This window comes from Puma concolor, chromosome A2 (assembly GCF_028749965.1).
Source record: "Puma concolor isolate L17-30 chromosome A2, mPumCon1.1.hap2, whole genome shotgun sequence".
Taxonomy (NCBI): Eukaryota; Metazoa; Chordata; class Mammalia; order Carnivora; family Felidae; genus Puma; species Puma concolor.
This window is the reverse complement of record NC_141668.1, coordinates 107,936,046-107,949,349: the sequence shown is the minus strand read 5'-3', so window position 1 is coordinate 107,949,349 and position 13,304 is coordinate 107,936,046. Positions and strand designations below refer to the sequence as shown.

The 13,304-nt window shown below is 54.7% G+C and overlaps 1 protein-coding gene across 15 annotated transcripts in view; it reads right to left on the bottom strand.

The window, feature by feature from the left end:
* TNS3 (tensin 3) overlaps positions 1-13,304 on the bottom strand; it is a 218,932-nt gene that overhangs the window by 98,899 nt on the left and 106,729 nt on the right. For all 15 annotated transcript variants that reach the window (XM_086697137.1, XM_086697139.1, XM_086697134.1 and 12 more), the window contains 4 exons: positions 11,192-11,275; positions 3,272-3,384; positions 2,923-2,983; positions 2,085-2,160 (listed from right to left, as the gene is read on the bottom strand). In XM_086697137.1, the coding sequence (XP_086553263.1) occupies positions 2,085-2,160; positions 2,923-2,983; positions 3,272-3,384; positions 11,192-11,275 (334 nt within the window). The remainder of the gene's footprint in view (positions 1-2,084; positions 2,161-2,922; positions 2,984-3,271; positions 3,385-11,191; positions 11,276-13,304) is intronic.

Genomic DNA, 13,304 nt, shown 5'->3' with positions numbered 1-13,304 from the left:
CCAGGCCGCCGGCCAGGCCTCCACCACCGCCTCACAAAGACCCCGCAGCCACCAGCCCACAATCAGGTGGGAGGGAGGCCCCCCGCGTTTGACAGTCATCTTCCACACCTCAGGGCTTCGGCCACCTCCCTCAGGTCCCCACAAGGGGACTTAGCTGCTGACCACAGGGAGCACCCATCCCAGGGACAAGGCCTCCAGAGGCCTCTGCCTTGCCCAGGAGTAGTGACTTAGGGATCTGGGTGCACGTCCTTAACAGTGTCCCCGCTAGCCTCTCCTGGCCTCCTCATCCCCGGCCTCTTTTTTAAAGCTGGAACACCAGACCGGTGCACGGAGCGGGCAGACAGAAGCCACAGCCATGTGCAGCCCTGGGAGGGGGTGGGGTCCAGAACATAGCAGGTGCTTCCTCACTGCTCTGCCTGATGGCCAACAATCGAGGAGGTCCTGGAAGACACACCCTCCCCTCTCCCCCTTGGTCTCCCCACCAGAGGGAAAAGGCTGGGAGTTGCTCTCAGAACACTCTAGAAGAGAAGCCTTTCCTCCCCGGGGACGGTGCAACACAGTGGCCCACCCGACACCTCAGTTCTGTGGCCTATGGAATGAGGACACCAGCCTCTTTCACAGCGAGGTCCCCAGGGACAGGGGACAAGCTGTGATGTGCACCTGAGGAGAACTCTCGCAGGGACACAGCAGTGTAACATCGGTGCCCAGGGCACCTACGTTTGTGACCCCCCTGACCTGACTTGCATGAGAATTCAGGATGGGTCAACCACTGAGAAAGGGTTTTAAGACCTTTTAGGGGCGCCTGGGTGGCTTAGTCACTTGAGCATGTGACTCCTGATTTCGGCTTAGGTCATGATCCTGGGTCATGGGATTGAAACCCACATCAGGCTCTGTGCTGAATGGAGCCTGCTTAAAATTCTCTCTCTTCTCTCTCTCCCTGTCTCTCCCCCGCTTGCACACCGTATGCATGCTTGCTCGCTCTCTCTCTCTCTAAAATAAATAAAAACTGAAAAAAAAATCCAAAGGTTTAAGGGAAATTGATAAGAATCCTCAAAAACTTGGAATGAGCCATTTCCAATCTGGTCACAGGTGCTCCCAGGCCCTGGAGACACTCAAGCAAATCAATTCAGTGTGCGTGGGAAGCCATACTGCCTCAAGGTTTCAAGGGAAATTTCTCTAAAATTCATTAGACGGAAGATTCTTTCTACATTCAAGACAGAGAAAAGGCAAAAATGTAGCAGCTAATCTCATCCCAGAACCAGTACATACAGGAATCAAACTCATCCAGAGGAACCGCTGGTTAGGACATCAGCCAAGCTGTGATTCGCTAGCTGGACTGCACACGGGGGCCTCTGAGGACACCTGAGATCGCACATCACAGCCAGGACCAGGACCCGTGGAAGGGCAGTGGCTGAGCCGGGACTCGCATTTCGGAGAACATACTGCTAAGCGGTTCTCACCATTCGCTCTGTCCCTTCTACTAAAATAGCTCTAGGGGTGCCTGGGCGGCTCAGTCAGTTAATTGTCCAACTCCTGATTTCAGCTCAGGTCATGATCTTGTGGTTCATGGGTTCGAGCCCCGCATCGGGCTCCACGCTGACAGCTCAGAGCCTGGAGCCTGCTTCGGATGCTGTGTCTCCCTCTCTCTCTGCCCCTCCCCTGCTCATACTCTGTCTTTCTCATTACTTGGAAATGCAATTTTACAAAAAGAAGAAACATTGGATTGATAGCAGCTACTTTTTGGGTGGGAGAAAAAGAAAGGTTGGGAAGGCTGGGGGGCTCAGTCGGTTAAGGATCCAACTTCAGCTCAAGTCACGATCTCATGGTTTGTGAGATTGAGCCCCGCATCGGGCTCGGTGCTGACAGCTCAGAGCCTGGAGCCTGCTTCAGATTCCATGTCTCCCTCTCTCTCTCTGCCCCTACCCACGCACGCTCTGTCTCTCTCAAAAGTAAATAAACATTAGAACAATTTTAAACCAAGTAAAACAGCTTCACTCAGACAACAAGCCAGCTGCCCCAAAGTAAAGGCCACCCTTCACTCCTCGAGGCGCTGACCAGGAGGGGGACACACCGCGTGCACTCACCATGATGTCCCCCTTCAGCAGCTGGGCCGGCTCGATGGCGATGTGGACCCTGCCTTGGTTTCCTGGGCCGATGTTGCTTGGGGATAAACAAGGTAGAGCTTAATGCAACCTCAGGACTTAACAGAAACGCTGTGTGAGAAAAGCGACTTTGTAACGCAAACTCAGAGATGACGCGAAACATCCCGCCAGGCTCCGGGATCCAAGTCGAGTGCATCACGGCCAAGCTGCCACCCATGTGTGGGTCCACGGTCAGTCCAGACACAGGACGGCAGCTCGTTCTGAGCGGTGGCAGCACCATGAGGCCACATCTTACCTGACGCCCTTTATACTAACGCTCATAAAACATCTAGGGGCGCCTGGTGGAGGGGGGTCTCAGCTGGTTAAGCGTCAGACTTCAGCTCAGGTCATGATCTCACAGTTTGTGGGTTCGAGCCCCGTGTCCAGCTCGGTGCGGACAGCTCAGAGCCTGGAGCCGGCTTCGGGTTCTGTGTCTCCTTCTCTGTCCCTCCCCTGCTCTCGCTCTGTCTCTCCCTCCCTCTCTGCCCCTCCCCCACTTGCACTCTCTCCCTCTCAAAAATAAGCAGTAAGAAAATTAAATTAAATTTAATTTAAAAAATAAAACGCATGGGGGAGAGAAAAGCACGGGACTCTGGTATGGCTACTTCCATCCAGTTTGGGGCCTGCCCACCCTCCAGGCCCCGCGTCCACACCGCTCTCTGGAGCCAACCGTGCACCTGCCTTGACTGGTGGCCAGGCACTCCCGGCTGGACGCCCCCACCCCTTCCCGCAGGACAGGCGGCTCGGCAAGGCCCATCTCCTGTGAAGGCGGCACACTTACTATATCCCCGATGTGTACACGGGCTGCATGGCCTGGTAGAGCTTCAGAAAGGGCCGGCACGCTGGAAGAGAGGCGGAATCATCTATAGACACAGGAGTGTGGCCAACAGCAAAAGAGAGACAAGGTGGCCCCGGGCTATGCCCGAGCTTCAGAAGCAGCGCTGGTATAAGGTCACCGGGGTCCCTGGGGAGAGGAGCCCCCCCCTCACTGGCTTTCTCTGGCCGGTGACCAGGACGCCCGGGGCCCGGATCCCATGTGAGCCTCTCCGTGGGAGAAAGGGGGGCCTGTCAAGTGCAGGGTCTGGGACGGGCCAGCAGACCTCGAGACCCCGCTGGGAGCGGACACTCACCTCCGCCCGTGTCAAAGTTGGGAGTGCCGTGCAGGATGACAAAATGCAGGAACAGTGGCGATGTGTTCATTTTCACCGTCCCCGACAGGAGCCCACTGAGGAACTGAACGTACCTGCAAAGCGACGGCGGCTTAGGGCCCCTGCAGCGGGGGCCTAACCCCAAGCCGGAGGTTTCCTAGGGTTCTGGGAGGGGCCCCAGCCCCCACTGCTCACAGCGAGGGGGGCCGCAGCATCCAGGTGTGACCCTGGGGAGCACAGCCTGGGCACGCAGCCCCGTCGGGATCCCTGGACACCCCACACTGCAGGCAGCCTCTCCGTCTGTCCTCCAGCCCAGAGCCACGCGGGGCCAGGCCACAGGGCTGTTACAGTCCCCCCCACCCTGGGGGAGGAGAGGCTCTGTAAGCACCTCACACTTCTAACAGGGTCCCTCTGCCCTCACCTCCCACCCCACGCAAAGACCCTGGACGGGCCCCCTGCCTGTCAGAGGGGTCAGAGCGCCCATCACCAAGCAGGCGTGGGTTCTCATATCATGAAGGTTTAGCGGGGGATGTACAATAAGCATGTCTGTGACCACAAATGCCATTAAGGAACAAGGAATCCCATCCACCCCCACCCCCGCACATCACTCCACTCCTAAGACAAGCACATGTGGCAAATGTCACTCGTGTAAAGTATCTGGACAGAGTGGAGCCTGCACCCGTGTCCCTCCCCCAACTGTGACAATCACAAGTCTGTGGCTCCTGCTTTTCGAAGGCGAGCCCCAGCTCAGCACGGGACCCTCGGCTCTGCGCGCCCAGCCCCAGCCCGAGACCCCGACCCAGGCAGGTCAGGACGGCAGCCAGAGACGGCCGGTCGCCCCTTCCGGTCTCCAGGGCCGCAGGCGGCTGACTGGCAGCAGATCCCAAATGTGCAGCCGGGCCGGTGGCCCCGCGTGTGCCCACTACCGTGTGCCTGTGTGCTGGCCGGTCCATGCACAGTGCTGGCCCCAGGGGCTCCTCATGGGTGCTGGGTGCACACATCACTCAGACCCCCTCTCTACCCTTTGATTTACTCCAGCATGCACGCAGGGAGGAGTAAGAAAACCTTGTACGGTACAACACGTGTCGAATCTCTATGAAGTTCTCTTTGGGGTGGCCTCGTCCCGCTGTCCCCCAAAGTGTCAGCACAAGCGCGAATGCCCCGGGACGACAACCACATGCACTGCAAGCCTGCTCGGTAGCTGTGGCCGGGGTCGGCGGCCGAGCCAGCGGAGGCTGCACACGGGGGACAGGTAGCCAGGCCACGTTCCACAGGTCTACGTCTGTACGCGGCCACCCGGAAGCCCCCGTCGGCACCAAAGACCAGAAAATCTGTCCACAGGTGGACAGGAGACACAAAAGAAAATGAAAGGGCTTTCTGATCAGTTCCTGCAGCAGACCGCGGGCAGGACTGGTCCCAGCCGTGGTGTTCACCCGCGGCGAAGACAGGAAGGAGCTCAAGGGCCCCAGCCGCCTGCCCGACTCTCGAAGCGCACAGCTTGCAAAGCCCGTTCCAAACAGCTCCACCGTCTCCCACCACCTCCTCCTGCTTTCGAGGGAAGAAACTCCCTGGGAGGTCGTTTTCCCGCATCATCTCTGTGCAGAAGGTGCAGACACGGCGCGTGTACGGGCGGGAGACACACACGCGTCACTCGTGTGCCAAAGCAGCTTGAGATCTGCCAACATTCGCCATGCTGCTTAACCAGCTGCCAAAGAGGGAATTTACGGCTGGGGTTCCCTTGAATCTCAAACACGTGATCTGCACTTGGGTAAGCCACAGGAGGGCATGGGGGGGGGGGGCACCCTGGCTCCGAGCAGGGGACACCTGATGGCCGCAGCGGGCACGCTCCCCGAGGAGAGAGGATGGGCACCCGGTCCCTTTGCACCCGCCCGCCTCCCATACAAATGCTCTTTCAGACACACAGGCGTTGTGTCAAGACTACAGAAACGTCAAAGCCAAATGAAGCCATACTGGGGTGTGTCTGGCTCCCAGACACACCTACGAATCTTAAGTTTCTGCAGGCCAGACATCGGGGCTCTGGCCCCTTCACCATGCAGGGTCGGACACAGGAAGGACCCCACCAGGGGCCTCCTCAGGACCCCTCCTGCCCCGCGCCCCTGGGAAGGTCTGCTGGCCCCGTCGTCCCTCCCTGATGGAGTCTGGACACGTGTGCCGCTGTCTCGACCCCCTCCCAGGAAGAAGAGGGCAGAGGAAAAGGGGCACAGAGACCCTCATCGTTCACTCGTCACATGCACAGCGTTGATGACAAGCTAAGGCTGCAGAAATGGTGTTTTAAATGATTTATCAGAGCAAAAAGAACGCCACGTTCATCAGCAACCCCGGGGCTTCAGCAAGGGGCTCCTCAGCATCAGCCGGAAGCCGGCCGCTCTGTGGCTTTTGAGAGTAAGGAACGGGGGGGGGCGCCCGGGGTGGCTCAGTCGGCTCAGCTCATGATCTCACGGTTCGTGAGTTCGAGCCCTGTGTCAGGCTCTGTACTGACAATGTGGAGCCTGCTTGGGATTCTCTCTCTCCCTCTCTCTCTCTCTCTCTGCTCCTCCCCTGCTCACCCTCTCTCTGTCTGTCTCACTCTCTCAAAATAAATAAATAAATAAACATAAAAAAAATAAGAGTAAGGAACAGAGTGGCAGAGAATGGACCCCCGTCAAACAGGGTCCCACCTTGGAGCTCATCACCAAGTATTAATTAAGCGAAAGCTTGGAGGCAGCTTGCTGTTGAGGCCCCAACAAACCCCCACAAACCCCCGGCAAACTAATTAAGTCACTCGCCACGAGACCCATTTTGAAATGGTTTCTCAAATGCAGTCCTGACATAGGCCACGACGTCCCCCCTCAGGGTGGCCGGGACCACAGGGAGGGGGTCATCAGAGCCTCTGTCACACAGATGTGTCCGTCCTGGGCTCTTCGGGCCTCAAAGTGCTTCCAGGTGTACTGTATGCACGCACTCAGTCACCTACCCACTTGAGAACATCTCCCAAGGTGGGAGCTGGGTAGAGAACATCCCTCTAGCCTGTGGGTGCAGAAAGATTCACCTGGGAATGCAGAATGGAGCCCACACGACCATTACGCAATGTCAACACTACAGCTTTCAGCGCACGCCGACAGGAAGTACACGTGGCAGGCGTGGGTTTGTGAAAGTGAGACGGCTTTCCTCCATTTTCCACACTCTTGCACTGCTATTAAAAAGCTACGGTAAAAGGGCGCCTGCGTGGTTCAGCCGGTTAAGCGTCTGACTTCGGCTCAGGCCATGATCTCACGGTCCGCGAGTTCGAGCCCCGCATCAGGCTCTGTGCTGACAGCTCAGAGCCTGGAGCCTGCTTCGGATTCTGTGCCTCCCTCTCTCTTTGTCCCTCCCCTGCTCGTGCTCTGTTTCTGTCTCTCGAAAATGAATAAATGTTAAAAAAAAAAAAAAAAAAAAAAAAAAGCTACAGTAAATCCTAAGAGCAAAAAGAAGAAAATAAGGCAAACATTCTTCCTTGGTGGGTGCTGAGCATTTTGAGTGGATAGAAATACAAACCATATGATGGTGTCAACAGATGCAGAAAAAACACTGGACAAAATACAACATTGGTTTATGATAAAAAGTCTCAACAAAGTGGGTATACAAGGAGCACGCCTCCATATAATGAAGGCCATGCATGATAAGCCCACAGCAAACATCGTACCCAATGCTGAGAAGCTGACAGCTTTTTCTCCAAGATCAGGAACAAGACAGGGATGCCCACCCTTGCTACTTTTATTCAACATAGTGTTGAAGTCCTAGCCACAGCAATCAGACAAGAAAAAGAAATGAGAGGCATCCAAATCAGAAAGATTTAAAACTGTCATGGTTTGTGGGTGACATGATATTATACATAGAAAACCCTAATCCTCCCTTCAAAAATTGTTATGACTAATAAACGAATTTGGTAAAGTTGTTGGGGCGCCTGGGGGGCTCAGTCGGTTAAGCATCTGACTTCGGCTCAGGTCATGATCTCACGGTTTGTGAGTTCAAGCCCCACGTTGGGCTCTCTGCTGGCAGATTGAGCCTGGAACCTGCTTCAGATTCTATGTCTCCCTCTCTCTCTGCCCCTCCCCTGCTCATGCTCTCTTTCTCTCTCTCTCTCTCTCTCTCTCTCTTTCTTGAAAACAAATAAACAGTAAAAAAAATTTTTTTTTAATTTTGTAAAGTTGAAGCATACAAAATTAACATACATCAATAGGTTGCATTTCTAGACAGCTAAGAATGTACTACCAGAAAGAGAAATTAAGAAACAGCCCAGGGGCGACTGGGTGGCTCAGTTAAGCGTCCATCTGACTCTTGGTTTCAGCTCAGGGCATGATTTCGCGGTTTTGTGAGTTCAAGCCCCGCATCAGGCTTTGTGCTAGCAGCACAGAGCCTGCTTGGGATTCTCTGTCTGCCTCTCTCTCTGCCCTCTTCCACTCATGCTGTCTTCTCTGTGATAAATAAACTTAAAAAAAAACTTTTTTTTAATAAAAAAAAAAGAAAGAAAGAACCCATTCACAACTGCATCAAAACGAATGAAACAGCTAGAAATAAACTTAACCAAAGCAGTGGAAGACCAGTATGCTAAAAACCATAAGACGCTAATGGAAAAAACTAAAGACGACACAAACAGAAAAACGTTCCATGCTGATGGATTGGGAAGAACAATATCGTTAAAATGTCCATCCTACCAAAAGCAAGTGACAGATTCAATGCAAACCCTATCAAAATTCCAATGGCATTTTTCATCACAGAAATAGCAAAAAGCAAACAAACAAAAAAGCACCTTAAAGTTCACATGGAACCACAAAGGAGCCTAGACAGCCAAAGCAGTCTTGAGAAAAAATAACAAAGCCAGAGGTATAACACTTCCCGATTTCAAACTAAGTTACAAAACTGTAGTAAACAAGACAGTACGGCACTGGCATCAAAACAGGTCAATGGAACAGAAGAGAGAGCCCAGAAATAAGCCCACGCACGTCCGGTCAATTCGTTTATGACAAAGGAGCCAAGAATATACAATGGAAGAAAGCAGTCTCCTCAATCAACAGTGTTGAGAAAACGGGGCCACTGTCTTACCCCGTGCACAAACTAAACTCAAAATGGATAGAAGACTTGAACATAAGACCTGAAACCATAAAAATCCTAGAAGAAGACACCGGTCTTGGTGATGACGTTTTTAATTGGAACCAAAGCAAAAATAAACACGTGGGATCGCATCAAACTAAAACAACTTCCACACAGCGGAAGAGTCCATCATCAAAAGGACAAGGCGGCCCACGGAATGGGAGAAGATACTTACACAATGTGGTTAATAAGGGGTTGGTATCGAAAATACATGCAGAAGAGATACAGCTCCACAGCAAAAAAACAAAAACAAACAAAAAAACAATAATCCAACTGAAAATGGGCAGAAGACATGAACAGACAGTTCTCCAAAGAAGACATCAACACGGCCCACAGACACATGGAAAGATGCTCAAATCACTGATCATCAGGGAAATGCAAATCAAAACCACCATGAGATACCACGTGACACCTGTCAGAACAGCAAAAATAACAGCACCAGAAACTACAGGTGTTGGCAAGGATGCGGAGAAAAAGGAACGCCCTTGGGCTGTTGCTGGGAATGCAAACTGGTGCAGTCACTGTGGAAAACCGTGTGGAGGTTCCTCAAAAAGTTAAAAATAGAACTACCATATGGTCTGGTAACTCCACGTATGGGTATTTTGCCGATGAAAACAAAAACACCTACTTGAAAAGATCATCTGGGGGCACCTGGATGGCTCAGTCAGTTGAGCATCTGACTTCAACTCAGGTCATGATCTCACGGTCTGTGAGTTCGAGCCCTGTGTCGGGGTCTGTGCTGACAGCTCAGAGCCTGGAGCCTGTTTTGGATTCTGTGTCTCCCTCTCTCACTGCCCCTCCCCTGCTCTCACTCTGTATGTCTCTCCCTCTCAAAAGTAAATAGACATCAAAAAAATTAAAAAAAAGAAAGAAAGAAAGAAAAGGTCATCTGCACCCGTGGTTACTGCAGCATTACTGATGGTAACTGACGGTAGCCAAGACGTGGAAACAGCCCAAGTGTCTATCAAAGGACAGACGAATAAAGGTGTGGCATAGATATACCACAGGATGTTAATCAGCTCTAAAAACAAGAAAGAAATCTTAACATCTGCAACAACTTGGATGGAGACTACATTGTAAAGTAAAATCTCCAACAGAGAAAAACAAATATCCTATGACTTCACTTACATGTTGAACCAGAAAACAAAACAAATGAACAAATAAAACAAGCTCCAAAGCTCACACACACAGAGAACACATTGGTGGTTGCCAGAGGCAGGGGTTACTGGGTGGGCAAAAGGCGGGAGAGGAGGAGGAGGGGGAGGAAGGAAGAAGGAGGGAGGAGGAAGGGGAAGAAAAAGAAGAGAGGAGGAGGAGGAAGAGTGAGGAGGAGGAGGAGGAGGAGGAGGGAGAGGAGAAGGAGAAGCAAGAGGAGGGAGGGGGGAAGGAAAAAGGAAAGAGGAAGAAGAGGTAAAAGGAAGAGGTGGAGGAAGAAAAGGAAGGACGTGGAGGAGGGAGGGGGAAGAGGAGGAGGAAGAGAGGAGGAGCAGAAGGATAGGAGAGGGGAGAGGAGGACAGGGGGAGGGGCAGGGGAGAAATGGGAACCCCCCTTCCCTGGCGGGAGCAGAACATCCAGGGGGCTCCCTCCTAGTTTAAGTCACACCCACACGGGAACATCTGCTGCCACCCTGGAAAGGGCTCAACAGGGAAACGCCACGTCAGGGTTCAAAACAGAACGAGGGGCTCGGTGTACCTGTAATACTAATGAAACGCTGGGTTTCTTGCAAGCGACTCACACTCCCTTGTGGGGAGTGTGGCTCAGAGTGGGTTCAGACTCAGGGTCCCACACCGCCCACACAGCCGGGTCTGAACACACACGGACCTGGACACGGGAAACACCCAGGAAAAAAGGAGGCAGTGCCTTTGGTGGTCCTTGAAATCCCTCTCCCGGATGGAACCAAAACACGCCTGTGAGCCGCCCCAAGGATTCCCTCGGAGGCTGGGGAAGCAGGTGCAGGAGACAGAAAGCCATCCTGGCAACTGCCTCGGCCATCCTTGGCAAATCCCCTGCAGTCAGCCTTAAAATAGAAGCGCAGAGACTGTGTGCCCGGCTCCGTGTCACTGTCGGCAAGACGTGGGGCCGGGAGGAGGCCGCCCAGGACCCCTCTCGCTGGACCCTGACCCGCTGCGCACACCCTGACCCCATCCGCCTTCTTCAGCTGGGCGCGGAGGGCGGCGTGCACTCCCCTGGGGACACATGGCGAGAGAGTCGGCTCCCCCAGGGCCCTTCCGACCCCGCACACCGAGCATCCCGGGGGCTCCAGAGAGAGGGTGGTGGGCGGGCTGGGGAGGCTAGCATGATGGAAGACGCCCCGGGCTCAGGAGCTGAGCGTCTAGCACAGGGGTCGGGACCAACCACAAACCTGCCACAGAGCCACGTTCGCTCATTTCCGAATGCCTGTGCCGCTCTCCCGTGAGGACAGCCGTGACAGAGACCACATGGCCTGCACAGCCCAGAACCTCCACCCGCCAGCAGATTACAGACACAGTTCACCGACCCAAACCGGCAGATAGAAACCAGTTCCGGCATCAGAGCACAAATCCACCCCTGCGCCGAGCGTGCGGAAGGACGCCTGGGTCCTCCTCTCAGAGCCAGCCGGGGCCGGGGGCTCCCCTCCCACCCACACACAGTGGCTCATCTCTGCCACTGGGCACCCACCAGCCCTCCCCTCCCGTTCTTGCCTCGTCAGGGGAGGCGCCTCTTCTGTCCCCACCTTCTGAAATATGAAATCTCACCCACCTGTTCACTCAGGCGTGGGGACACGTACGTACCGTTTCTGGGACGGCTGCATTAAATCCGAAACTTTATCATCGTAGAACTTCTTCATCGCAAATCTATCCAGGGCCTGGTCGGCGCTGGGGAAGGAGAAAGACGGACAGAGACACAGCGTTGACCCCGTGGAGTCACAGGTGGCGGGGTGACATGGGACAGGTGGTATGGCTGTCCTGAGTGACCGGCCCCCACGGGAGCCCCACCTCTGCCGCGCCTGCACGCGTGCACCCCAGCCTAGCATTAGCATCTCCTCTTGGACCCCAATCCCGAGAGTATGTTCGGGCCACCATGGAAGCCAGGACTGCGGGTCTGGAGCTCTGTCCCAAACAGCGGGTGGCTTCCATGGGCCCCGCATGAGTCTTCGGATCACCGGGGTTTGGGGCACAGTCAGAGCTCTACGGTCAGCAACACCCAGCAAGCCCCCGGAGAGCAGTGTGGGACCCGCAGGGGGGTTACGACTGTCAGCAGGCCGGGGGGGGGGGGGGGGGGTCAGAAGGCTGCGCCATCATGGTTCCGAGGTGGCCACCACAGGGAATGCTGCTCACCAACAATCCCACGCTGACCTCAGCTCTACAACGCCCACCAGCACACGTGGCAGGATCCAGGGGACCCCGTAACGGGGCATTTCACGGGCCTGCCTGATCTGACTCAGATGAATCGTGGAACGTGGGTACAAGAGGTCGCAGCAAAAAGCTTCCTTGGAAATGTGATCTACGGGTGAGCCCTCCCCTTAGCGCATGTATGTGCACCTCCAGAAAATGGGTATTTCACCGTCTGCGTTTGTCTTAAAGCTGGACTGATGGGGTGGTCCCGTACGGAAGATGCCCTCAAGCTCTGAATATTTACCATGTCGAGGACTTATGTTTTCAAGCTGGAAAGTATGGTTACATATCCACCCATTCGCTTGTAAGCACTCCTTTCCCCGGAGCTCTCGTGTCCCACTAAACGTGGGACACTGATAACGCATCTGGGCCTGTGCGTGTTCAGTGTTAACGTCAATGTTAGCATCAGGAGTGTTCCCAGGGACGGTCTCTGTGATTGCTCGTCTTCAGGGAGCCGACACACGAGCATCCTCCCTACTGTTTGATTTCCAGTTTCGGATCTGATCTGGAGCACAGTTTCACAACAGAGCTCTTAAAAACGCATGCTCCAGGGGTGCCTGGGTGGCTCAGTCAGTTAAGCGTCCAACTTCGGCTCAGGTCAGCCTGCTTTGGATTCTGCCTCTCTCTCCCTCTCAAACAAATAAACATTAAAAAAATTTTTTAAGAAAACAGAAAGGCAGGTGTCGCTCCATTTTAGCGAGAAGTACTTAACACCATTACTCGTGCGGCTGCCAACAGCATTAACAGCGGCAAATACCCGAGTACTGGTACTGGACGTTACATGCCACGATGCACTGAACGGCCACAAAACCCCACGAGGCTCAGCCACCATTCCCCCCTTCGCAGGCGAGGACCCCACGGCTCTGAGGTTCATGAAAATGGCTCGACTCTGTGGCAGAGATGGGCCCCGACTATGGAGAAAAATGGAGGATTGAGGAGGGGTGTTGCGGGTGCTCTAGGGCTCGAAGCCGCTGGGCTCTGTGCCCCCTGACCTGCCAGGTGAGCCCCCGCCCATGGAGCCCGGGTTGCAGGCGCAGCCACGTGGCTGCGGCAGAAACAGGCGGCACGTGGTCTGTGTCACACGCTGTGGCTCGGCGGAGGGAGTCCAAGTGAGCAGGAGCCTCGGGGTCTGGCACACACCCAGACGCTGACTATCAGTGAGGGGCGATCCGGTTTGCAGGGGGGGCTGGGTCTCCCCCCCGCCGCTGGCAGCCCCAAGCTCCCTGGTCCACGTCCAGAGAAAACATTTGGGAAGTCAAATTTCACTCCTTGGCGCTGGCGAGGCCAGGATCCGTGGGCCGCTATGAACAGGGCACGTGTCCTCATAACTGGGGCAGCTCCCGCTTCATGGGAAGGTACGTGTGGATGCAAACCCACAGGGAACGACACTCTGGGCTGGGTTGCGGCGTGAGTGGTTCGCACCAGGAGGTTCCCGCCAGCCTCCTGCACCTGACGTCCCGGCCAAGGGTCCCGTGGTGGCTCTTCCGGCCCCCGGGGACCAGAGGGGACC